This window comes from Peromyscus eremicus, chromosome 5 (assembly GCF_949786415.1).
Source record: "Peromyscus eremicus chromosome 5, PerEre_H2_v1, whole genome shotgun sequence".
Taxonomy (NCBI): domain Eukaryota; kingdom Metazoa; phylum Chordata; class Mammalia; order Rodentia; family Cricetidae; genus Peromyscus; species Peromyscus eremicus.
The window spans coordinates 40,280,218-40,304,767 of NC_081420.1; the positions used below are offsets into that span (position 1 = coordinate 40,280,218).

The 24,550-nt window shown below is 41.8% G+C and overlaps 3 protein-coding genes across 3 annotated transcripts in view; 1 reads left to right on the forward strand and 2 right to left on the reverse strand.

Moving 5' to 3' along the window:
• Positions 1 to 2,059: 2,059 nt before the first annotated feature.
• Positions 2,060 to 2,371, forward strand: LOC131911026 (histone H4). The gene has a single exon (XM_059263007.1). It carries the CDS (start codon positions 2,060 to 2,062, stop codon positions 2,369 to 2,371), a length of 312 nt encoding a protein of 103 aa, XP_059118990.1.
• A 6,855-nt stretch (positions 2,372 to 9,226) lies between these two features.
• Positions 9,227 to 24,550, reverse strand: part of LOC131911369 (histone H3.1-like) — a 22,131-nt gene continuing 6,807 nt past the window's right edge. The window contains exon 2 of the mRNA XM_059263346.1: positions 9,227 to 9,772. Within this exon, the coding sequence (XP_059119329.1) occupies positions 9,442 to 9,772 (331 nt within the window). The 3' untranslated portion in view covers positions 9,227 to 9,441. The remainder of the gene's footprint in view (positions 9,773 to 24,550) is intronic.
• LOC131911365 (histone H2B type 1-M-like) overlaps positions 24,245 to 24,550 on the reverse strand; it is a 1,917-nt gene continuing 1,611 nt past the window's right edge. Inside the window, exon 2 of the mRNA XM_059263341.1 lies at positions 24,245 to 24,454. Within this exon, the coding sequence (XP_059119324.1) occupies positions 24,397 to 24,454 (58 nt within the window). The 3' untranslated portion in view covers positions 24,245 to 24,396. The remainder of the gene's footprint in view (positions 24,455 to 24,550) is intronic.

Consider the following 24,550-nt stretch of genomic DNA (forward strand, 5'->3'; position numbering starts at 1 on the left):
TTTATACACACACACACACACACACACACACACACACACCCCTTACACACACCTAGGAAGTGTTCCTTCAGTTCCTGGTATTGCCCATTGTCCCATCCTCCAGTTCTCTACCGGCACAGCCTTCGCCTCCCTGGAATACAACCATCTCTTTATTAAAAAAAAAAAGGAAGGGTGGAGCGGTGGCCTGGGCGGATGGCTCAAGGTTTCAGAGCATTTGTGGCTCTTTCAGAGAACCTGGGTTCAGTCCTCACACCCACATGATAGCTCACAACTATTTCAGTACCTGGAGATCTGATGCTTTATTCTGGCTTCTGTGAGCACCAGGGACACATGTACATATGTAGTTACATACACACAGGCAAAACATTCATACACATAAAGCTAAATAAATCAAAAGAAAAAGTTTAAAAAAATTTCAAAGTAAGAGTTCTTTAGGTTCTGAATTGCAAGTACAAATATGCAATGAATGCAAATCTTTTATAAAACTTTTAGGGGAAACTGTCATTTAGCTAGTCTGATTGATAGTCAGGTCTGCAATGGCAGGGCTCAGGAGGCTGAGACAGGATGACTGTGAATCTGAGGCCTATTAAATAGTGGTTTAAATTTTAGTGTAAATGCAACTTTAAAAAAAAAAGCCACGTGTTGAAGATTACTTCAACAACTAGCTTGCAAATGTACATCCTTACACATAAGAGTAAAGTGTGTTTGAAGAAAGAATTGGCTTTATTTGCACCAAGTTCCAGCCCAGTCCCACTCTACTCTGTTCATGCAAATGAGGGCCACAGCTCTGCAATGTGGAAAGCTTTCATTACTGATTGCTTGGTGGATAAATTTGATTGGAGGTCACAGCTTGTTGCTCAGGTCCAGGCTGTGTAACTGAGCCTTGCTGAGGCTGTTTACACTGGCAGTTGAAACAGGAAAATTCATAAGCAAGAGTTCCAGTTCAAATGTGACCCTTTCAGGAGCACTGGACACATGTCTACTGTCAATCAGCCACCAGCCACCAGGACACACATTAGTTGTATCTGATGACATTCTTAGACTTTGGGTTGGTGGAAGCAAGTGGTCTGCTATGTTAAGGCTGCAAATGGTTGTCATCTATTAGTCCCAGGGTGTTAGTTTGGACACAAAGGTGGGCAACCACGTTCAGAGTTTTAAACTAGGCAAAGACGAGACAGCCAGCCTATGGCCCTATAACATTCCAACCTGTCTGTTAGGTCTGGGCCCTAACTCTCCACATCACCTTAGTTCTAGTCCCACATCCTTTGAAGACACAGCCTCAGTCCTTCCAGGACTTTTCTTGACAGATCCTAACGCAGAAGTCAAGGGAAAAATGTTTCAGGACATTTTTTTTTTTCTTTTAAAAGCATTTTCATTATACTTGTACTGTACTGAGAGTATTGTACACAGCAGTCACAGAAGAACGACAAGCCTCAAAGATTTTATTAAAACTGCACAAAAGCATTTGTATATCTTTGAAAATATTGGTTAAAGCCAATTAAATTGAAAATATTTGAGAAGAAATGAGATTTGCAATATGATGAAATTTATATAGAGGTAAAGCTTAAATTTAATATAGTCAAAATAGAAATATTAGTATAACCCTAAGTATATTAAGTAAAACTGAAATGTAGTCTAGTCACTTGTAGACAAGGAAAAGAAGGTAATTCCCAGCCCGGGCTGCGCCTTAGAAAGTGTGCACTGGCCGCCAGAGCACCCTAGCGGCTCCCTGCGGTCTTCTCTCTGGACGGGGTAACGGGTTGTCAGGGGCCGCTCGGCTTTTCGTATTTTGCACAAGGTCAGCGAATTGACTGTGCGCTCAGTTCTTCAAACTGGAAACAGGAGGAAGAGCGAGTTCCATTAGGAAGCACAGACAAGGAAACAAAAGGCGCCTTTTTTTTTTTTTTTCTTCTAAAGCCTTCCCCTCCCCCACGGCGGCGGGAGCAACTTCCCGCCTCCTCCGGCAGGTTCTCAGTTCGGTCCGCCGCCTGCCGTATAAAAGCCGGTGCTCGGCTGAGGCGTCGGCGTTTCAGCTTTCAGCTCCCTCTGCTGTGTGGTCATGTCTGGTCGCGGCAAAGGCGGGAAGGGCCTGGGCAAGGGCGGCGCCAAGCGCCACCGCAAAGTCCTGCGCGACAACATCCAGGGCATCACCAAGCCCGCCATCCGCCGCCTGGCCCGGCGTGGCGGCGTCAAGCGCATCTCCGGCCTGATCTACGAGGAGACCCGCGGGGTGCTGAAGGTGTTCCTGGAGAACGTGATCCGCGACGCCGTCACCTACACGGAGCACGCCAAGCGCAAGACCGTCACCGCCATGGACGTGGTCTACGCGCTCAAGCGCCAGGGGCGCACGCTCTACGGCTTCGGCGGCTGAGCTGCTCGGGCTCCAACTTTGCTTTCTCGAACGGCCCTTTTCAGGGCCACCCACCTAATCTTCTAAAGACCTGCAACATTGTTTCTGATAGCCATTATTTTCGCTGAGGGGGTCGTTCTTGTCTCTGACAAAGGTATTTCGGGTTCTCGAATTTTACAAGCCTTATGTGTTTCTTAATGACTTTAAACTGCATCCAACTGTTCATATGAATGTTTGATTACCCCTAAGCCTAATGAAAGCAACATAGAGAAGGACCAGTATTCTCATCTTTCTTGAAAATGGAAACCCAAACTATACGACAAAGCCCAACCACTGTTTATGATGTGAACCACTAGGTAAGGCCTAAAATGCCATAACTACTTGGATAAAACTTAAATGCAAAATATTAACTCCATTTATCACTAGAGAGAAGTCTTACTGGCCGAGAGCACTAACTGCTCTTGAGCGCAGGAGTTCACCTCCTGGCACCCTCCGATTCCAGGATGTCTGCTGCCTTCCTTCTGACTCCCACTTCCACGTGTACAGAAATACTCATGCATAAATAAGTTATGAGAAATTAATTCAAATTTAAGTAGTACAGCAAAGGTTAAGGTGGAGCAAGGAGATTTATGTATGTATTTTTGAGGTGGGGGTCTCACGTACCCCCAGCTGGCCTTGAACTCATTTTTTAGCCAAAGCTGGTCTTGAATTCCTGGGTGACTATCTGATTTCATCCCCGGAGTGTCTTTAATTACAACATGCAGCAACACCTCTGTCTCATTTTTCTTACTCCTGCATCAGGCTTCTTCACTGGTGAAGAAGACAAAGGTCCCAGTTTGGACAAATTCGAAAGCAGCTAGGCCAGTGACCAGGCCTCTTCATTTGAGTCGGCGGGCAAACAGACCAGATCACAGCTGTAGCTCAACACAACCTCTAGAATACTCTCAGGTTTTATTTGTGGTTTGGTGGCTAAAAGTACATAGATCCAGAATGGATATCACCACTGTGTGGCTGACTTTGGGCACTCCATATACTAAGTATATTTAGTATATATGAATTTAGCACCCAGGTATTTCATATTTAAATACTACTTCACAAATACTATTCATCTCTTGAATCTTTATCACTTTATTATACATGTTAACACAGTTGCACAACTTTTTATCTATAACGAACACATTTTAGGATCTTGTTTTATCTATCACATTTGTTTCTCAGTAGGAGAACTAAGTAATTTCATATAGTTCCAGGGAGGTACTTTTCAAGTGCCAGGATACCAAGACCATGAATTTTTCAAAGTATCATCCACCTCTGGAACAGATGTGTGACGATATGGTATTATCAATCCAATTTTAGTTCTGCTCCATTTCAGTGATAAAGTTATCAAAAGGTAAAGAACTTGCTTGATTTAATAATGATTCACTAGTTCTCACTGCTGGCAATAATTTTATCCCTGTGAAATGGAATTTAAATATAACATTTAGTAGAAAATCTGCTCACTCTCCTGTGTTGTTTTGTGAACAGGGCTGAAAATATGAATCATTCATTTTCTACAAAGTCATTATCCTTAAATATTCCTGCTAATACCGGAAGATGTTTGAGAAGATAGTTTGTAAAAACAAGAGATTGTGTCAGCTAAGCAGGCACGTGCTGGTACATGTGCAGGTACACGTGCTGGTACAGGCGCTCCAGACACAGTAGCCTCAGTGCATTCAGTCTGAAGTCGTTATTGCTGTGTTGTCTGAGTTATGGCATCGGAAATCTAAGGCCAGTCCAGGTGCTGTCCGACAAGTGTCTTTACAGCTCTTCTTCCCCCACTGCCTGGGGTGTGGGTATCAGACCCTAGGCCTTTCTGTTTCCGTCCCAGGTTCCTTGCATTGCAGATCTTGGTTGTGCAGGACCCTCAGAGACAGACAGCAAGCCAGGAGTCTTGAAAGAGCAGGGCCTGCCCCTCAGCACCTCCCCTCTTCTGCCCTTCTTCCGGGAGCACAACCTACAGTCTGAACTCTTCAGCTGTTCTGTCCTGCTGCTGCCCTGAAGCCCTGATGCCTCTGGAAAAATCAGTGGTCAGATCCAAGCTTTGGGGCCTGGGTCTACAGATAATTCTATGGAAAAGAAGAGACATTTATTGGTAATAAAACAGAATATGCCTTGTTCATCTATTAGATAAATTGACATCATTTTGCAGAAGGGTAGTGTTGTCTATTAGATGTTGCAGGATCCAACACTATGGATAATCATAAAGTCCAAAAGGCTTCTGATACATTACCTGATGCATTGGCTATTATTGTAAAAAACAATAATACACATAGGAACAAAACTAATCTTCTGGCATTTTTATGTTTCACTTGTTTGATGAGGACTATAAAATATATTTTATCTTAAAACATCTTTAAAAATATTTGGTAAACCTTCATATTGATGAGTTTCTACTTGTTAATGATGGGATGTACAATTTATTTTTTTAAAATTTCCTATACACAATTATAGTATGACTCTTAAAAAGTTCTTATTAATAAAATCAAACCTGAGGCCAGTTATTGGGGTGAATGCTGGAAGATCAGAAAAGCAGAACAAGCCACAGCTACCTCACCTCGCCAGTTCCTCAGCTGATCCTGTTTTCTCAGAATGGAAGCCTCTGAGTCCTTATCCAAATGAATCTCAGCTGAACTGCTGCTCAAAAGCCTGAATGATTAACCAGCTAAAAGCTTCTAGTTTTTGGTCCTCATGCCTTATATACCTTTCTGCTTTCTGCTGTCACTCCCTGGGATTAAAGGCGTGTGTCACCATGCCTGGCTGTTTCCTATGTGGCCTTAAACTCACAGAGATCCAGAGGGATTTCTGCCTCTGGAATGCTAGGATTAAAGGCGTGTGCTACCACTACCTAACCTCTATGTTTAATATTGTGGCTGTCCTGTTCTCTGACCCCAGATAGGTTTATTAGCATGCACAATATTTTGGGGAACACAATACCACCACATACAATTGTAGCAGGAATCTTAAAAAGTTCTTATTAATAAAATCAAACCCAGGGCCAGTTATTGGGGTGAAATGCTGGATGATCAGAGAGACAGAACAAGCCACAGCTATCTCACCTTGCCAATTCCTCTGCTGGTCTTGTTTCCTCAGACTGGAAGCTTCTGTATCCTCATCCCAATGGCTCTCAGCTAAACTGCTGCTCCAAAGCCTGAAACCTTAACCAGCCAAATGCTTAACCAGCCAAATGCTTAACCAGGCCAAATGCTTCTAGTTTCTGGTCCTCACGCCTTTCTGTTTTCTACCATCACTCCCTGGGATTAAAGGCTTGCTTTCTGGGAGTAAAGGCGTGATGAGTCACCATGGCTATATCCTTGAACACATGGATTTCTTCCTCTGGAATGCTAGGATTAAAGGCGTGTGCTACCACTGCCTATCCTCATGTTCAATATTGTGGCTGCTCTGTCTCTGACATCAGATAAGTTTATTAGCATGCACAATATTTGGGAGAATACAATACCACACACAATATATAACAGCAGTCCTCACAATTGCATATGACTATTTCCGAACATAAACAGTGTCTTCTATAAAATGAATAAACAATGTAATGTGTCCTCTGTGCTTATCTGGTAAACATCAAAAATATCTAATATAACTAACATTTCATTGGCTTCTTCTTTCAAAGTGTATTCTTACTGGAAAAAGTAATAAAAGGTTTTAGACATGTATCCCTAAGACAAACAGTAAAACTACAGCTATAAGATTACATTTGAATTAAATTGTACATAGTAAATGTGGCCTTTTTATTTAGATATCAAAAATAAAAAATTATTCAATAAATCAATGGAAAATTATCACAAATATATAACAAACCTTTATAGGATATTGAGGAAATAATAAATTTTAAAAAAGAAATGGAAAGAAACCACATAATTATTTCAAGTGACTCTAAAAAAGCAACTGGTAAATTTCAACAATCCTTCATGATAAACTTCCTGGAGACTTTAGGAATAGACAGAACCTACCTCAAAAAGTAAAGGCTCTATACAACGAACCTATAGCCAGCACGCTGTTAAATGGAGACAAACTAGGAGCATTTCCTCTGAAACCAGGACGATGAAGGTGACTGTTGTCCCTTCTCTCATTCTCTAGAGTGTTGAAGTCTTCTATAGCAACCAGACAAGAGAAAGACACACAAGGGATCATAACGGAGAGCAAAGAAGTCAGACTACCCCTTTACTTAAAAGACCCTGTGGAATCTAGTCGAAGCCTCATGCGCTTAATAAAGATAGACATATAAATTTGCAGTATACAAAAAACCAATAAAATCAAAAACAAAACAGTAGTTCTTATGTTACAGACAGTTGACTCTCTCAGAAACTGATTAGGAAAAAACATTCCATTAAAAATATCCCCAGTTAAGTGTTCAGGAATATATCTAACCAAAATAATTCAAAGGCCTCTGCAACAAGAACTTTAAGATATTGAAAAGGGGAAAGCACAGTGAAGTTTCTAGGGTTGTGCCATCTTGTCCTGACTTCATTTTCTGTCTGTGTAGACATGTCTCAACTCTCTACCCCAACAATGGCCTTGTGTATCTTGGGAATACATTTGCATTGTCGATGACCCTGACCATTTTCCAGATGTATTAACCAACATAACTAATGTTTGTACAAACTAAAAATAAACTAAAATAACCAATAAAATATAAATCAGAATTATCGTGTAGCATCTGGAAGAACTTCTATGTCTGACAAGCAGATGTGAGGCTGCTCTGATCCTCACCTAAGATAGATGTAACTGTAGTCTGTTGTGCCTAAAAACACAGTTTCCTTGAGTTTCAGCAACAAGAGACTTTCTTGGGCACTAGTCCACTCTTGGTGGCTGGCCAAAAACAAAGAACTCTAATTTGGCCTTACATGCATGATGGTGTGTGTGTAACTTTCTCACCTAAAACATAGCAACAGAAGGTACTAGAAAATGAGAAAAATATTCCATGTTCCTGAATAGCAGATATAACATTGCAAAACATCTGTCATAGCAAAATTAATATACAGAATGAATGCAATACATATGAAAATGTCCAAGTCACATTTCACAGCTTTAGAAAAAAATAATGGAACCATGAAGAGGCCACAAATAGCCAAAGCAGCATTAGATGAGCAAGAAAAAAATCCTGGAGGTATCACCTGACTTCATTACTCTATAGAGCTATAGTGATAAAGGGAGCCTAGGCTGGCATAAAAATAGACAGGTAGACAGACCAATGAAACAGAATAGAGGATTGGAAATAAAAAGGCACACCTATACCCACCTAATTTCTGACAAAAGGGGGAAAATACACTTTGGAAATAAGCCTATTCACCAAACGGTGGTAAAACTATTTCTAACTGTCGAAGATTAACATTGGATTTGTAACTTTCATCTTGTACAAAAATTAGTTCAAAGTGGATTAAAGATCTGAGACACTTAAACTTTACAAGAAAGCTTAGAGGATACCCTTCAAGCTATTGTAGGAAGAATTTTTAGATAGAATACAAACAGCACAGGAACTGAGACCAGGTATCAGCAGATGGAACACCATGAAAACAGTTTCTCTACAGTAAAGTAATCAATCAACATCAAACCACCACCTACCAAATGGAATCAAATCTATGCCCTCTACATTTCAGACCAGAGCTTATATCTAGAATTTACAAAGAACTGCAGGAATTAATACCAGAAAAATGAAACTGCCAATCAGCAAATAAACTAAATAGACAGTAAAACAAAACAAAACAAAAATCAAACACAACAACAAAAAGCACAAATTAAAAGCAAATGGCCATTAACTTTTAAGTGTTCAATAATCCAAGACATCAGGTATACACAAATCAAAACTACTTGGAGATACCACTTCAGTCAGGATGCACATTATAAATGTTGGTGAGGGTGTGGAAGAAAGAAACCCAATTCACTGTTCAAATAAAAACAGCCATTGTAGAAATCAGTTTGGAGATTTCTCAGAAACAAAAATATTACAAAGCTGTTTCCTATCTAAGCCTATACTCAGAGAACTAACTCCATATACACCATAGAGATATTTGTACCCCGATGTTCACTGCTGCTCCATTTCCTATAGCAAAGGACTGGAATCAACCTAGTTGTCTACCAGAGGAATGGATAATGAAAATTTTGTATATAAATAACTAAGTAAACTTGAACATTATTCAGCTCTAAAGAAAAATGAAGTTAGAAAATGTGCAGGAAAATAGACGGAATTATAATGTGTATTAAGCAAGGACACAATCTCAGAAAAGAAAAAAAAACCCACATGCTTTCTCATACGTGGCATCTAGCAAATAAGTATATGTAAACTAATGTACATATGGGTACAGCATAATATGAAGAAAACAATAAAGGCCAAGTATAAGGGAGAAAAGAATGAATACAGGTATTGGACAAATTATTCAAAACTGTTTTCCTAATATTTCTGTCCTGAACTTTTGTTTCTGGAGATGGCTTAGGGCATAAAATACATTAAATATTTAACGTGCGACACTTTGTTCAGAATGCACACTACTGTATAGCTTGAGTTATTGGCTCTTGACCGTTTAATTTTGTTATGTGATGCTTTTAATTATTTAAAGTTCACTGTAGTTTACAAAAAAACTCAATTCAGAAACTTGCTCCCCAAAAGTGGTATCAACTTCTAGTCAGTATCACTGCATCACAGGAAACGTGGTTTGCAAAGTCAAAGCAACCTCCTTCTAATTAATGAGACTCTTCGAACTCTATTCCTACAGGACTGTCTGGTAAGGTTTGAAAAAAGCGCCATTAAATACAAGAGAGCAAAATCCTAACGCATCACCACCACTTGACTACTCCACAGCATTCCTTACAAAGACACAGCTTTGGTAACTGGCATGCAAATGAGGAGCACAGACAGGTACGTTCTGATTGGACCGCTAGAAACCGGTCTGCTCCTAACCTGTTAAGCAGTTTTGACAAGTTTATGTCCATGTGACGTTCCCGGAACACTCAATTTCATCAAGAACCGTTCAGCTCCTTCAAGAATATGTGGTGGCCCTGAAAAGGGCCGTTCGAGAAAGCAAAGTGGGAGCCCGAGCAGCTCAGCCGCCGAAGCCGTAGAGCGTGCGCCCCTGGCGCTTGAGCGCGTAGACCACGTCCATGGCGGTGACGGTCTTGCGCTTGGCGTGCTCCGTGTAGGTGACGGCGTCGCGGATCACGTTCTCCAGGAACACCTTCAGCACCCCGCGGGTCTCCTCGTAGATGAGGCCGGAGATGCGCTTGACGCCGCCACGCCGGGCCAGGCGGCGGATGGCGGGCTTGGTGATGCCCTGGATGTTGTCGCGCAGGACCTTGCGGTGGCGCTTGGCGCCGCCCTTGCCCAGGCCCTTCCCGCCTTTGCCGCGACCAGACATGACCACACACCAGAGGGAGCTGAGAGCTGAAACGCCGACTCCTCAGCCGAGCACCGGCTTTTATACGGCAGGCGGCGGACCGAACTGAGAACCTGCGGGAGGAGGCGGGAAGTTGCTCCCGCCGCCGTGGGGGAGGGGAAGGCTTTAGAAGAAAAAAAAAAAAAAGGCGCCTTTTGTTTCCTTGTCTGTGCTTCCTAATGGAACTCGCTCTTCCCCGTTTCCAGTTTGAAGAACTGAGCGCACAGTCAATTCGCTGACCTTGTGAAAATACGAAAAGCCGAGCGGCCCCTGACAACCCGTTACCCCGTCCAGAGAGAAGACCGCAGGGAGCCGCTAGGGTGCTCTGGCGGCCAGTGCACACTTTCTAAGGCGCAGCCCGGGCTGGGAATTACCTTCTTTTCCTTGTCTACAAGTGACTACATTTCACATAATTTCCACTAGTTGAAGCTTTTAAATAGCCACGTCTGCTTATTCATTAAGAATTTATAGAAAAATTTTAACCAATTTCACAGAAATTCACGTATTAAAAAGTTCATATTTTCTCCGTTCTCTTACCCACACTGAGTGTTACCACTAACGATGACTAAAATTCTATCTGTACCTTGATCAGTATTTCTTGGCGGAGGGCCTCTAGTGAAACAGTTTAAACTGATGTGGAGAAAAAATTAAAAGTTTGTGTTTACTTAATATTCTATCATAACTATTTGTACATTTAACAAAGGCTCACGCAGATGACAAAAACATGCTGATGTTATCTTTTCGTATTATAAAATACGTAGTTCTGACCATAATCTAGAATTCAAACGCTTTAATTGAGAGGATAGGTATTGATCAAAATATAACGATAACTTTTCATCAAAGGGGGTATGACATCCTTTATTCTGGAGCCAAATATGAGTGACCATGGCCCCAGAAACACAGGTTTAGGTTACCCCAAATTCCATGTTCAAGAAATGTTTCTTGAATATAGCACATTTTTTTCATAGTAAAATCATAACTGAAAGCGTTTAAAAAATATATTCATGTTTATATGAGGTCATTGTTACTTCCAAACTAAACTCCTTTTCTCCAAACTCCGAAAGGTAGTCCATATATCCAGAAATGGGCTCAACCTGAATGATAGGATTTCTGGCAGTTAGATAAAAGCCAGCATTCCTCAGGAACTTGCCAAACTAGTTCCCATATGCCAAAAGGAGTCAATTTCCCTACCTCTGGCAGAAGAGACCTATGGCTACCTAGGGCTGCATATCAAAGCCCATGCTGGCCTCCAGGCTGCCTCAGTATCAAAGGACAAGGTGTGCATTTCAAAGTCCACACTAGCTTCAGTTCTGCTCATCTCCTCCCCTACCCTAAACTCCCTGCAGCTCAGGGACTTATCTCTGCTGTAGTCTCTCTCTCTCTCTCTCTCTCTCTCTCTCTCTCTCTCTCTCTCTCTCTCTCTCTCTCTTTCTCTCTCTCTTCCTTTCTCTCATTCTCTTACTCTCTCTGTGCTCTATTTTCTATCATGAGTACCTCGATTTCTCCACTGTTCTTTCCTGTTGCCCTAGCCCAGGCCATGTTCAGACTACACATCTTTCCCTGTGCTCTGGACTCTTCCCAAAGCCTCTGCTGGTTCTTCCTCATCTATAGAAAAAACTTAATCATGTCATGGAGAGGTCATGTCAGCGGTTTCCTTACTGCGCCCCCTCACATACAGTCATCAAATCCTTGCAAGATGAGGAACAGCTTGTCCCAGGCCTTACATGTTAGCAGACAGCATTCTTGGCCCTCTGATTAATGGGAAATTAGGGTTTTACTAAGTTGATATTTCAGAAGGTTATTTCATATGTTAGTCATAGGATGTTTGGCCCAACACAGTTTTGGGCAAGGAATGGCTCTTGAGGAGAAAACATAGCCCAAGACAAACCGTAATTAGTCTCTGGCTCTGCAACACTCCAGTGTCTCCACATGGCTGACATTCTAACCATCCAATTAGTCTTTGCAGACACAACTCCTTTCCTGGAGTTCTTGTTCACAAAATGCTAAGGTATTTAATAAATATTACACTTTCCTCCAAAGGCTTCTGAAAACTCTAGTATATACTCACTAGTGCCAGCTGTGAGTGCTCTGGATGAGTATAAACTTAGCATAACTAGATGGAGTGGTTCTGTGTGTTCTTGTGAGTTAGAGCCAAAGGCTTGCACACAGGGCTCTGTCTCTAATCGTTAGCTACAGCCCAAATGTTGTTGTTGTTGGTTTTTTTTTTTTTTTTTTTTTTTTTTTTTTTTTTTGGTTTTTTGGTTTTTTCGAGACAGGGTTTCTCTGTGTAGCTTTGCGCCTTTCCTGGAACTCACTTGGTAGCCCAGGCTGGCCTCAAACTCACAGAGATCCGCCTGCCTCTGCCTCCCGAGTGCTGGGATTAAAGGCATGCGCCACCACCGCCCGGCCACCCAAATGTTTTTTAAATTTATTTATTTATTTATTTTTGCTCAGAATATACTTTCTGTGTATATGACTGAGTCTGATTAATCAACTGGCCACTTGCCCTGATTTATTGATTTCTTTATAATAGATAATATTATCACTAATATAGTTACTTCTTAATTATGGTAGGAAATTATTGCCTTTTGTATTGTTTCCATTCAAAATGTTTAAGTTTTTAGTAGTTTTTTTTTTTTTTTACTTTATTATGTGTATTTAAGTGTGTTTTTTGTACAGGTATGTTTTTGTGCACCACCCATGTGCCTGACACCCAAGCAGGTCAGAAGAGGATGTTAGATCCCCTGGCATGGGGATAATAAATGGATGGTTGTGGGCCCCGTGTGGATACTGGGAACTGAGCCCTGGTCCTTTACAAGAATGTCAAGTGCCTTTAATTGCTGAACTATCTCTCTAGCTCCTTCACTTAAAAAAAAAAAAATGTTTTAAACATTGTGGTTTCTGTTAGGTTTAAAGAAAAATTATTTTGATCTTTTTACCATATTGTATTGTTTCATTAATTAATCAGAGATTTACATCATGGAGATGGCAAGAAGTGGTTGATCTTTTCCCTCATCTTAAAGGTCAAGGCCAATACTGACGATGATTCTTACAACAAATTGAGCAAAGCTACAGTCCCTACGGCAGCAGAGACAAGGCTGACGCAGAGGAAACTTGAAGTAATACAATTCCTTGATAAAAGGTCTACTAATGGGTTTGCTTTGAGACAAAATGGCTAGATCTTTATTGTTTGTTTTTTGAAACAAGTTGTCACGTAGGCCAGCTGCTGTGGGATGGTCTGTATGTCAAGTGTGTTGCTGATTGGTCAGTAAATAAATCACTGATTGGCCATTGGCTAGGCAGGAAGTATAGGCGGGACAAGGAAAAGAATTCTGGGAAGTGGAAGGCTGAGAGAGGGACACTGCCAGCCGCCATCAGGACAAGGAAGATGTAAGGTACCAGTAAGCCATGAGCCATGTGGCAAAGTAAAGATTAATAGAAATGGGCTAAATATAAGAGTAAGAGCTAGACAATAACAGGCCTGAGCTAATGGCCAAGCAGTTTAAATAATGTAAGAGTCTGTGTGTTTATTTTATAAGTGGGCTCTGGGACTGGCGGGACTTGGTGGCGGGAGCTGGAGAGAAATTCTCCAGCCTGAGAGAGATTTGCCCTGACCGTGGGCCAGGCAGGAAAACTCTAGCTACAAATGGCGTCCAACGTGATGGCAAGAGTTTCCACCTAAAAACTTAGAAAAAAGATTCTAAAACGGACCTAAAAACAGCTTCCTAATTGTCTCTCTCAAATAAGCGGCAGCTGCCGGTTTGAGCTACTGGCGGGTTCCTAGCGTGCGCTCTCGACCTGCAGTATGGTAGGAATGAGGCCTCTGCAAGTAGCACGTTAAGCTGTGTGGTGGATTTAGCCTTTGCTAGTACAAAACAAAAAAAGAGGTTTCTGGGCTACACGCTACTTTGGTAAAAGTGTAGACCCATTTCTGAGAGTTACGGCTCCCAGAGCTGGCGGAAAGCGGACCACCGCCATGTTGGGAAGCTGAAGTGGACGGAGCCAGCAGCCATTGCACTGTTTCAGGCTTAGAAGGCTGCAGTTTAAAAGCAATAGGCTCAAGCTAATATAAAAAAAAAAGCCACGTAAAGATGACTACCACACAGAGAATCTGGATTATGTTCTCTTTGATATTCGTAACTGCAGAAAAACATTTGATTGTAAAAGCTGTTGAGTTATGCCAAAATGTATATTTTAAAGGTACCTTGACTTCAAAATTTGGATATAAGGATATGTTGCTTTGGAAAAGAGTCTCTGCTCTTGTTTCCACAGAAAGCCAGAGACTATGGATTTGTTCCAGATTAAGATACATCAGGTTTGACCAGCCAAGACCCCCTGAAAGGTCTCCAATGACACCATGGCCCAGATGATTCAACATCCAGAATGGTTTCAAGTCAACTGGCTCAGACGATACAGCCTCACGGACTACTCCATGATCCTAAAATTTTCTTTGTGTCCCCATAAAATACAGCGCCCCCCTCCAGCAGGAAGTAGTAAGAGAAGCTACGCCCAAATTCCCAAATATACCAAGCTGGCTTTAGAGATGGAATTGGCTCACTCCCCCTCTAAACCCAGACATATTGCTCAAAAAAAAAAAAAAAAATGGTTAAGAGATTCTTGTGTCCCAAATCAGAAGAGCCCTCTGGTGTGGGACAGAGAAAAACCAATATTTTTATTTAAAGCAGGTTGATTATAAATACAATCTCTTTCTAAAGAAAAAAAGGGGATAGTTTAGATATGATAGGATGAAAGGGTAGATTAATGAACCTACTTTTAAAGAGTAACAACTTGTTTAAAATGTTTTACATCGCTATAGATTTTAGTTTATTGATACAAGTTTAAACTTAATTTTGTTATACTGTATATATATTTCTATTCTTGTTTGAGGTATTATGTTTATGTAACTCATTTAAAATTATAATGGATAATTAAAAAATAGATTAATAATTAGTCATCTATGATAATCATATTTGTAGCCATGTTAGTTAAGTCTTCTAGGTATACATAGTTATATTTCAGATAGATAGGTAGTCTTCAAACACTTCAAAGACCTACAGAATATGGCATTTAAAATGTTTTAAAAATTTAGACTTTCTGGACAGTGAGACATGTCTGCTCCTGACAGCACCGATTTACTTCAGAGAGGAGGATGGGCATCGAAGACACTCCATATGGAGTTTATCTTCACCTTGACAAAAATAGCCATTTGGGCAAGAAACTGTTCTTGCCTGGACTGCTTGATCAACTGGACATGCAGGATCCATAGAAAGGTGACCACTGAACTTTGCTTGACAAAATGGTCCTTCAGGTTCCTGCTTTGCAGAGAAAACTGCCAGACATTCTACAGGACACAGAAAAAAGTGAATAAGAGACTCTAGGCCTGTGGGCTGAAGACAGATGCCCCAACTTTACAAGAGAACTTTGAATGACTGTCCAGGCTCAGCTGTCTCTGTCTACCCTACAAGACTCCTAAAAGTTGCTTATATCCTTCTCCATTTCTCAGGTAGTAGTATATCCTTCTGAGGTCTTTGATGTGGTTAAAGACTAGATACTTACAATTTTCCTTAGTTATAATAAAAGATAAGTTAGATATAAAACCTTAAACTTACAAATATAAGATAGATAGGATCTCTTCTTTAATATTGTAACTGTAATTCTTGCTTGATAATTGTTTTGTTATATGTAATTTTACTATGTTAAAGTTAAAACCTTCCTTTTTAAGAAAAGAAAAGGGGAAGTGCTGTGGGATGGTCTGTATGTCAAGTGTGTTGCTGATTGGTCAGTAAATAAATCACTGATTGGCCATTGGCTAGGCAGGAAGTATAGGCGGGACAAGGAAAAGAATTCTGGGAAGTGGAAGGCTGAGAGAGGGACACTGCCAGCCGCCATCAGGACAAGGAAGATGTAAGGTACCAGTAAGCCATGAGCCATGTGGCAAAGTAAAGATTAATAGAAATGGGCTAAATATAAGAGTAAGAGCTAGACAATAACAGGCCTGAGCTAATGGCCAAGCAGTTTAAATAATGTAAGAGTCTGTGTGTTTATTTTATAAGTGGGCTCTGGGACTGGCGGGACTTGGTGGCGGGAGCTGGAGAGAAATTCTCCAGCCTGAGAGAGATTTGCCCTGACCGTGGGCCAGGCAGGAAAACTCTAGCTACAGCCAGCTGTCCTTGAGGTAGCCATGTAGTCCTGGTTCTTCGGCTGGCTCTAAATGAGTATCTTTATGTAGCTGTTCTCTTGATTTTATGCTTGCTGTACTGAGGTAGAAGAGATTAAATGTAATGGAAATGATGTTAGAAAGGATTTGTTAATAATAGATTTGTTTAGGAGACATTAAGTCAAACAAGGTCGATTTTAGCTAAGGGAGCTTTGCCTCCAAATACCCCAAAGATAAGCAGTGCACTAACCAGGGCTGGTAGAGGAGCAAAATTTAGGATGCTGGGAGGTAACTGTATTGACCAGGGTTGACTGGCCCTTAGGCTCCATTTCCAAAACAGAAGAGACAAAGGTGATTCACAACAGCCATTAGGGCTCATTCCCATATCAAAGAGCAGGCCTCTAGCAGTCAACTCAAGGGAGCCCTGCAGGGTTACAACCACTGGTGAGTCCTCTCCTGCCAGGAAGCAACCACGACCTCCTTCACTTCTTGAGAAAAGCAGTGTTCTGCCAGGTGAGTAAGAGGACCCCAGGTAACATCTATTTTGTAGAGAACACTTAAAATAATTCTCTCGCAATATTTTTGCTCTGTAAATCTCCCACCTGCCTAACGGGCCAGAAATGTAGACTTGACTTTGTTTAAATTGCTCAAAGTGTAACCTGGGGGTGGGACCCAAAGAGATTTAAGAATGTATGTGGAATACAGAAGCTCAAGGTGCATACAAGTTAGTGAAATCTTCTATTCAAGACTAGATCCTCATTGAGAACGAGCCAGAGCTGGACGAACACTTTCATTAAAGAGCCCTTACCCTTTGCTAATCTCCAAGTGTCCAGAGTGCTTCTTCACATTACTCCTGGGACAGTAGTCCACTCCCAAGCACAGGAGATCAGAGCAGAGGGAAAGCTTGGTGCTCAGCTAGCAGCCATGTGTGCAGTGTGGCTTCATCTGGGCCTTTGTGCTGATGTGTGTGGCCCCAGCTTTCCTGGGCTCATTACTGGGGAAGCTAAGGTTTCTTGTCCAGTTCTTGGTCTCCTTAATAAAACAATTTTAAAACAGACTTAGGATGAAGCTCTAGGGTAACTGTATTAATCTTTCATGTGACTTCAAGCCCTTCTACAACAAATATTCAAAGATTCAGGGGAAAAGGTCTTTTTTTTCTTTCTGAATTGCGAGTAAAAGACAGTTGTGTAGAAATGGAATTAGACAAAAGGTGTGGGTGTGAACTGATGGGAAACTCCAGCTAGGACTTTCGGTTCACAATCTTTTCTGCTTCTCAGTATGGAGTTTCCTTTCCCCAGGTCTAAGATGAGACTTCTCGAGAGTTAGGGTCTTATGATCTCCTATCAACAAACTGGTCTTCCTGGTCAGTTATTATCCAGAAAGGGACTGGGACCAGTATTTCTGGTTTTAAGTTTATATCGTAGAGGGACAGTCTCGTTTCTGTCTTACCTGAGGAGTTCTCACTTCTATGGCTCGCCTTAGGGTAGAAAAGGATCAGAAGACCCCCTGGGTGGGGGCAGGAGGTTAACAATAGACCGTTTCTAAAACTCCAGTGCCTTCATGTCCTCAGGAAGTGAACATGCCGAATTCCAAGACGACTGAAAACCCAAACACACCATCTCTTTCATTCCTTTGAGATTAGATCTATTCCTTTTGTGGACAGACGAGAATGGTGTCACACCTTCACTACTCCACACTGAGAACAGTTCTGAGAAGTGTATCCCCCTTATTGCCCATTCTGTTCCTTAGGGGTTGGCTGCCCCCTGAATTTTCTCTTCTGTAGATTGACTGACACTGTTATCAGCTAGGCATGTGGATTCGTCAGGGTTTTCTAGAGAAACAGGACTTATAGACTACATATATTTGTAAGCCATTCTGATACATCCTATTCCGTATGAAAAAGCTTACAGGCTGTGGTCCAGCCAGCCCGACAATGGCTGCCCAATAGTGGAAAGTCCAAGGACCCAGCAGTTGTTCAGTCAATGAGGCTGGATATCTCAGCTGCTCTTCAGTATATCCCTGAGTCCTGAAAAGTAGACTCCAATGACAGTGCAGGAGTGGACTTGTTCTCCAGAGTGAGGGCAAGCTTGCTTTTTCCATGTCCTTTATACAGGCGGCCAACAGAAGGCGTGGCCAAGATTAAAGGGGGATATTTCTATCTCAAAAGATCTGGATTAAAGGTGTATATTCTCACCTCAAAGATTTGGTTTAGAAGTGGGTCTTCTCACTTCAAATAATTTGATTAAGAAAAAAAAATGTTCTCACAGGTGTGCCCAGCTATTTGGATTTTAGTTAGTTCAAGGTGTGGTCAAGTAGCCATCACAGCATGCAAAACTCTCCCATCCTGAGCACTTCAAGCCCAGGTTGAAAGAAAGTCATACCTGGGAGGGAGCCAGAGACACCGAGGACAGTGAAATGTAGATACAGTTGATTGAATTAATACAGAACATTGACCCTTTAAATGTTTACATCCAGTGGGCTGCAGCTATCTCCGGTGAAATAAGAGTCACATAGCCCACATTTCTGAAGAGGGCTCATTTAGAAGATACAAATGAGTAGCCAACAGTCTGGGGCCCTCAGACCTTCCTTTGATTACCTAAAAGATTGCTTTTTAGGACAAGGGGCAAAAATTGCTTGTAGAAAGGCTAGAGCTTGGACCAGGGTTGGAGAGATGTCTGAGAGGCTAAGAGCACTCAGGTTTGGTGATAGCCTCAGGTCATGAGGAATTCAGTCAGGCTGCACTAATCACAAAGAATTGCTTGGCCCTAGCCTGTCCCTTCTGCTCCATTTGCAGAAACAATATCCCTGGGAATCAAAAACAACCCACCTTACTCCCATTTAAACCACACACACACACACACACACACACACACACACACACAAATGTAACTTCCCGGGAGCTACCCATGTATACATGTATGTATACACACCTGTTCCCCAGTCTTTCTAAATGCAATCAACCTTCTTCTCCCAGAAAAGCTGAGGACCCCTGTTCCAATAAAGCCATCTCCGCCTCTCTGCTTCATTTTTTCTGCACATACCACTCACACGGCAGTTCATAACTGTCTGTAGCTAAGTTCCAGGGGATCTGATGGTATTTTCTGGCCTATCTGGGCAAGCATGCATGTGCTGCACAGACACACATGAAGCCAAAATACCCATCCACCTAAAATAAAATAATAAAAAGAAGTAATTCAAAAAAGGCCATAGCCTGCCATCTTCCAACATTTTGACTTCTTGTTAACAAAGCTTTTCTTTTTCGTTCTTCTGCCTCTTCGCTTATGGAGTCCCTCGGGCTGCAGTAACCAAGCCTTGGGAAGGAACAGTGGCTCACCTCCTGTGTCCTATCATGTTTCTCCATCACCTCCCCCTCTTAATCATATGCAGCATATAAACTCTTTATAATGCACACTAATATTTTCTAGTTTTGTTAAATAGCAAAGAAGTTTTCCAGGGTTCTTGGAGATGTTCAATTTTCTTTTCTTTTTCTTTTCTTTTTCTTTTCTTTTCTTTTTTTTTTTTTTTAACATTTCTCTAATAACAAAGGTGTCTGTTTTCCATTAGCCCTTTCTGTCGCTACTAAATTTGTATAATGCAATGAGATGACTCAGGATGGGAGCTGCTAACTAGAAAAACAGCCAAACATAGTCTGGGTTGTTGACCGAACCGAAAACAGCCACCTTTTGTATTCTGTGGTGATATAATATCCTGAAAATATCTGTTACATTCTAAGAGACTGGAGTGTTGGCTGTGCCTCACAGCCAAAGTTAATAATACAACCAGAAGTCCCTTTTAAGAGGGTTGGCCTGGCTTGTTTGTTTAACCTACATTGAAGAGAACAATGTATCATTCATCCTTGTCTTGGATTTCCCACGCAATCGACTTTTGCCACCTGAACTGGCGCATAGCAGCACTCCTAAGGTACGTCCTCTTCCGTGTATCTTTGCTGAAAGCTGCAGATAAGAAGGTGAAAGCAGCTTTCTAAAGTCTACCACACAAGCTGAAAGTGACGTTTATGGATATGTGTTTATTAGTCATGATCAGCTGTAGCCAGTGACTTAATCCTTGTAAAACTGCTAAAGATTTCTGTAAAGCAGTGGTTCTCAACCTTCCTAATACTGCGACCCTTTAATACAGTTCTTTATGTTGAGGTGACCCCAGCCAACCATAAAATTATTCCATTGCTACTTCATACGTGTAATTTTGTTACTGTTATGAACTGTAATGTAAATAGCTGATATGCAGGACATCTGATATGTGACCCCCAGGAGGCTGCACCCCACAGGTTGAGGACCAATGCTCTAGAGGCCATGTGATGCTTTCTAAGCTGTTCAATAAATACAGAGCGAAGCCCTTTGTTAGAGACAGGTACCATTCACACACATAGCTCATAATGATAAGTTTTAAATCCCAGGTTGCCGGGTACCCGCTGCTGCCAATTTAATAAGCCAATCAAGCAGAATTAAGTAGATTAAATAAATCCAGCCTCAATGAACAGAGCAAAGCAATCCTGGGTGACCCCTGGAAAGGCAGGGGAAGAGTCACATGACAATATGGCTACCATGCCTCAAGTAACCTGTACCTATGGTCTTGAGAAGCCCCAGGGAGGGACTGGCTTTTGGTAGGCTTTGAGGGGGTGGGGGTCTGGAACAGCAGGGTAGCTCTAGGGGAGGGGCTGCTGTTTGGTGGGCTTTGAGGGGGCCGGTTTGGTGAGAGAGAGAGGGGAGGGGAGTTGATGTTCTCCAGAACATTCCAGACTCTTTGGGTAAATGTGTGCCAGGGGCTGAGGTGGAACTTCCACCAGAACACATACAACAGACAGACACAGAGACAGAAGACGCAGGGAGAGACTAACACGACAGCCTTCAGTTAGGCACAGTTTCAGACTCATACTCCTTCACACAGACAGACATGAAGACAGACAGACAAATGACACAGGAAGCATGAAGTAGACAGGGAATGCAAATCTGGGCTTGCTCTTGGACAGCTCCAAGGGGAAATGCTTTCATTTCTTTCTTTAATGTGACACCAGTGCATTCCCGGTGACTCAGAATTATCACTAACGTGTTTAATCCGAAGGGTATTCTACTTAGTTTCTTCTCTAAGTTTAGTAATTACAGCCCCAATGAAGGGTGGGGCAGCAGGATGAGCTGCAGCGGGCATTAGCAGGCCCCCAGACCTTAGCAGGACTGACTCCATGATGGAAGTACCATTCAGGCCATAAAACTCAGCTGGTAGACGGCACCACCCGCCAAGATGAAAACAAGGACCTAATCCATCAATGTCCCTAGTTCTGAGAAAGTCTCTATATTTTCCTTGTTTTTTGGCTTCTGTAGTTCTGCTTCTGGCTAACTGAAACAAGCCAAGCCAGGATATATTTTTGTGATTAAAAGCTCACCCTGAGGAAGTCTCGGTGCTAGAGTGGTATCCTGAACACCCAGTGTAATGGCCAGCTGGCTAATAAAGACTTTCTGTTGGCTTGACCTGCGTCAGGATAATCTTCTCTGGTGGGTATGCCACAACAGAGCTTTCTAAATTGTGGTCATATATCTTATTTAGGACTTTTAATAATCTGCTAAACTCAGAGACCCTCTCTATCTAAAGGCTATGATTGTAAGGATTTCCCCCTGTTCTGTGGGCAGACTTGGGCTGCCGCGGTGTTGTTAAAGGACCTCCTTGCCTGACACGCATCTCAGTACATCTCTCTTCCCAGCCTGGAGAGAATCTTTAATGTTTAGAACAGTGACCTGAATCCTTTATGATGAGAGTGTAACAAAACTCCAGCACTTTCCCTCGATTTCCTGAGACAGTTGAGAAATTATTAAACCTGAAAAGTTGTGACCTCTGAACTTGGTGCTGGGTATTCAGGAGAAATATGAGTGGCCTAGGAATCTACTTGCACATGTTACCTGATGGGAAGTCAATTTTGTTGAAGGCCATGTACCTATTTTTTAGTCCCTCTCCCTGTTTCCAGGTGACTTGCCCCAGAACAAAACTCCAATACAGCTGTTGGCATCAGTAGTTACAAGGAAATTTATGGACACTGTTAAAAATTAGGCCAACAAATCAGGAAAATAAGACAAACTGAAAAATACTTAAACAAGTCCAAAGGGTGCATCTAAAATGACTTCCAGGGCCTTGGTCATGACTGGGACTGTGAGGAAATACAAGACAGACAGACACATGGATAGAAAGCCGAGATTGGATGAACTGGTGTCTGGGCTGTAGGAACCACAGCACCCACAAGCGCAGCGTTTCTTATATAGAGTTGAACAGGAGGCAGGTTTGTTGCACACAGCTGGACAAGGAAGTGGGGTTATTACATACAGATAAACAAGAAGTCAGTGTTTATGGCGTACAGCTTCATCAAGGAGACAGGTTTGACTAATCTCTGTAGGAGCAGTCTATATCGGAGCCGACTTCCGGCCTTGATATTGAGGGAGGGGAGTTAGGCATTTTCTGCACACACTATCAACATCCACACATGGACCAGAAGAGCAGGTTTTGCCATGCCTCTGAGTCTCATCCTGGTGTGGGGAGCTTTTCCATTCCTTCATGGCTCTGAGATTCTAGGGTCCGTGACCTGGCTGTACCATGTCAACAATACAAATTCCCTTAGGACTTCATTTATTCCAAGCTTCCTCTGCTCCCTATACACCAAGGAGTTTCCTCATGAGCCGTGGTAGAGTGCTCAATATTTACTGAGTAAGGTTATTGGTAAATCCTTTATAACACTAACTTGTTACTCCTAAGTTTCTCCCACTTCAATGGAAATATTCTTTTTTTCATACATTTAATATTCCTTACATATATAGAGGAACTTGGAAATGCCACTCCAAATTTTACCTTTTGCAGTACAAACTAAGGACATTTTGGAATCAAATTCATGGATATGCTTGATCTGATTTTCCATTAAATTACCAAAGACAAGCCACCCAGAAGCAACTGCATTATCCTGAGTGAGTATCCTCGGCAAGAACAACGTCCTGATTAGGTGTAATTTATGTCCCACTAGTTTGCCTGTTTCCCTCGTCCACCAAGAAGGAACATACAGTTACAGATCTCTCTGAAGATTATTTGTTTTTCTTCATGTAATAAATGTATACACTTTTCTCTTGTTAATCCATCTCATTGACTTAATCATGGAACAAAGAAAGTAGGTATCATAAAGCATTATTTGGCAAATTGCCATATGATGTTTGCGTTCACTGAAAAGCTGTCTGAGAGTGTATTGCCTAACCGGTGGTGACCCAAGTATGATTGTGTTAACGCCTCTGGAGTCTTTGAGTGGTTGGTAACACATGCCTTTATTGTGGGCACTAGGGAGGCAGAAGCAGGCAGATCTCTGAATTCGAGGCCAGCTTGGTCTACAGAGACATTTCTGGGACAGCTAGGCTACACAGAAACCCTGTTTCGAACTGTCCCTCCCCCCCCAACTCTGCCCATGAAAAAGAATCAAAGTCTCTTACAAGGTCCCTTGTGTAAGGATTAGCTGCTCCCCTAATGCTGTCACTGGGAAGGAATAGAAAACAGCCCAGGCATAAGATCATTGTGTCCATAAAAGGTGAACAGCTTCTTACTTTTGTTTATCCCATGATGAAAAAGTGCTCTCAGGGATAAAACCAAAACTATCTGGGCAGTGGTGGTGCACGCCTTTAATCCTAGAATTTGGGAAGCAGAGGCAGGAGGATCTGAGAGTTCGAGACCAGCCTGGTCTACAGAGAAAGTTCCAGGACAGCCAGGACTACACAGAAATCCTGTCTAAAAAAAAAAAAAAAAAAAAAAAAGCTAGCACTTCAGTTATGGGAAGCTCAGCAATGGAGGGAAAGCCCACTAGCAAACTCCAGCTGACTGCAACTTCCCAGCTGGTTCCCGCTTTATGTTGTGAGCAACAGATTTGACCCATGAAATCCAGCTGACCGCCTGAACAATGCTTCCTCAGTTGATTGCTGCTGGAGGCTTTCAGATCCCATTTGATGAGGTTTTACCTACTGCTTCTCTCACTATTATTTATTTATTATTTGCTTTTGACTTGCTATATACTTAATAAACTGACTCATTCAAAACTGAAATGATAGTCATCATAGACCATTCTCTGGACTGTAATGAATATCAGAGGGAGTTTACCCTCTCATGAGGATTCAGGCTGAAGTTCTACCTCTAAATGCACGATATCTGGTCTTGGTGAACATGCCTACAGCATGTAGCGGGCTGAGGAAGGAGGACTCTTGTGAGTTCCAAGCAAGTCTGGCTACATAGCAAACTCTCAATCTTTAAAAAGGAAAAAAAAAAAAAAAAAAAAAATGAGTAAGCAGATCAATGAGAGAAATTTTATTGAAATTGTACCGTATTTGAGGTATTTTCTTTTCAGGGACTGTATTATTATTTCGGAGAATAGTTAGCTCATAGCTCAGTCTTTGCATTCACACAAGACAGGATGTAAGTTGTAACTTCAGTGCAGTCCATTCTCATTTAATTTCCTCAACTTTAAAAGAAGGAAGACAATAGAACTTGTTCCACAGGATACTATAGAGATTGGAGATAACGAACAAAATGGTTAGACAGGCGTGTTAAGATCTGACTATACAACAGCTAAAATTCATTTTGAGCACCTGTGTACTA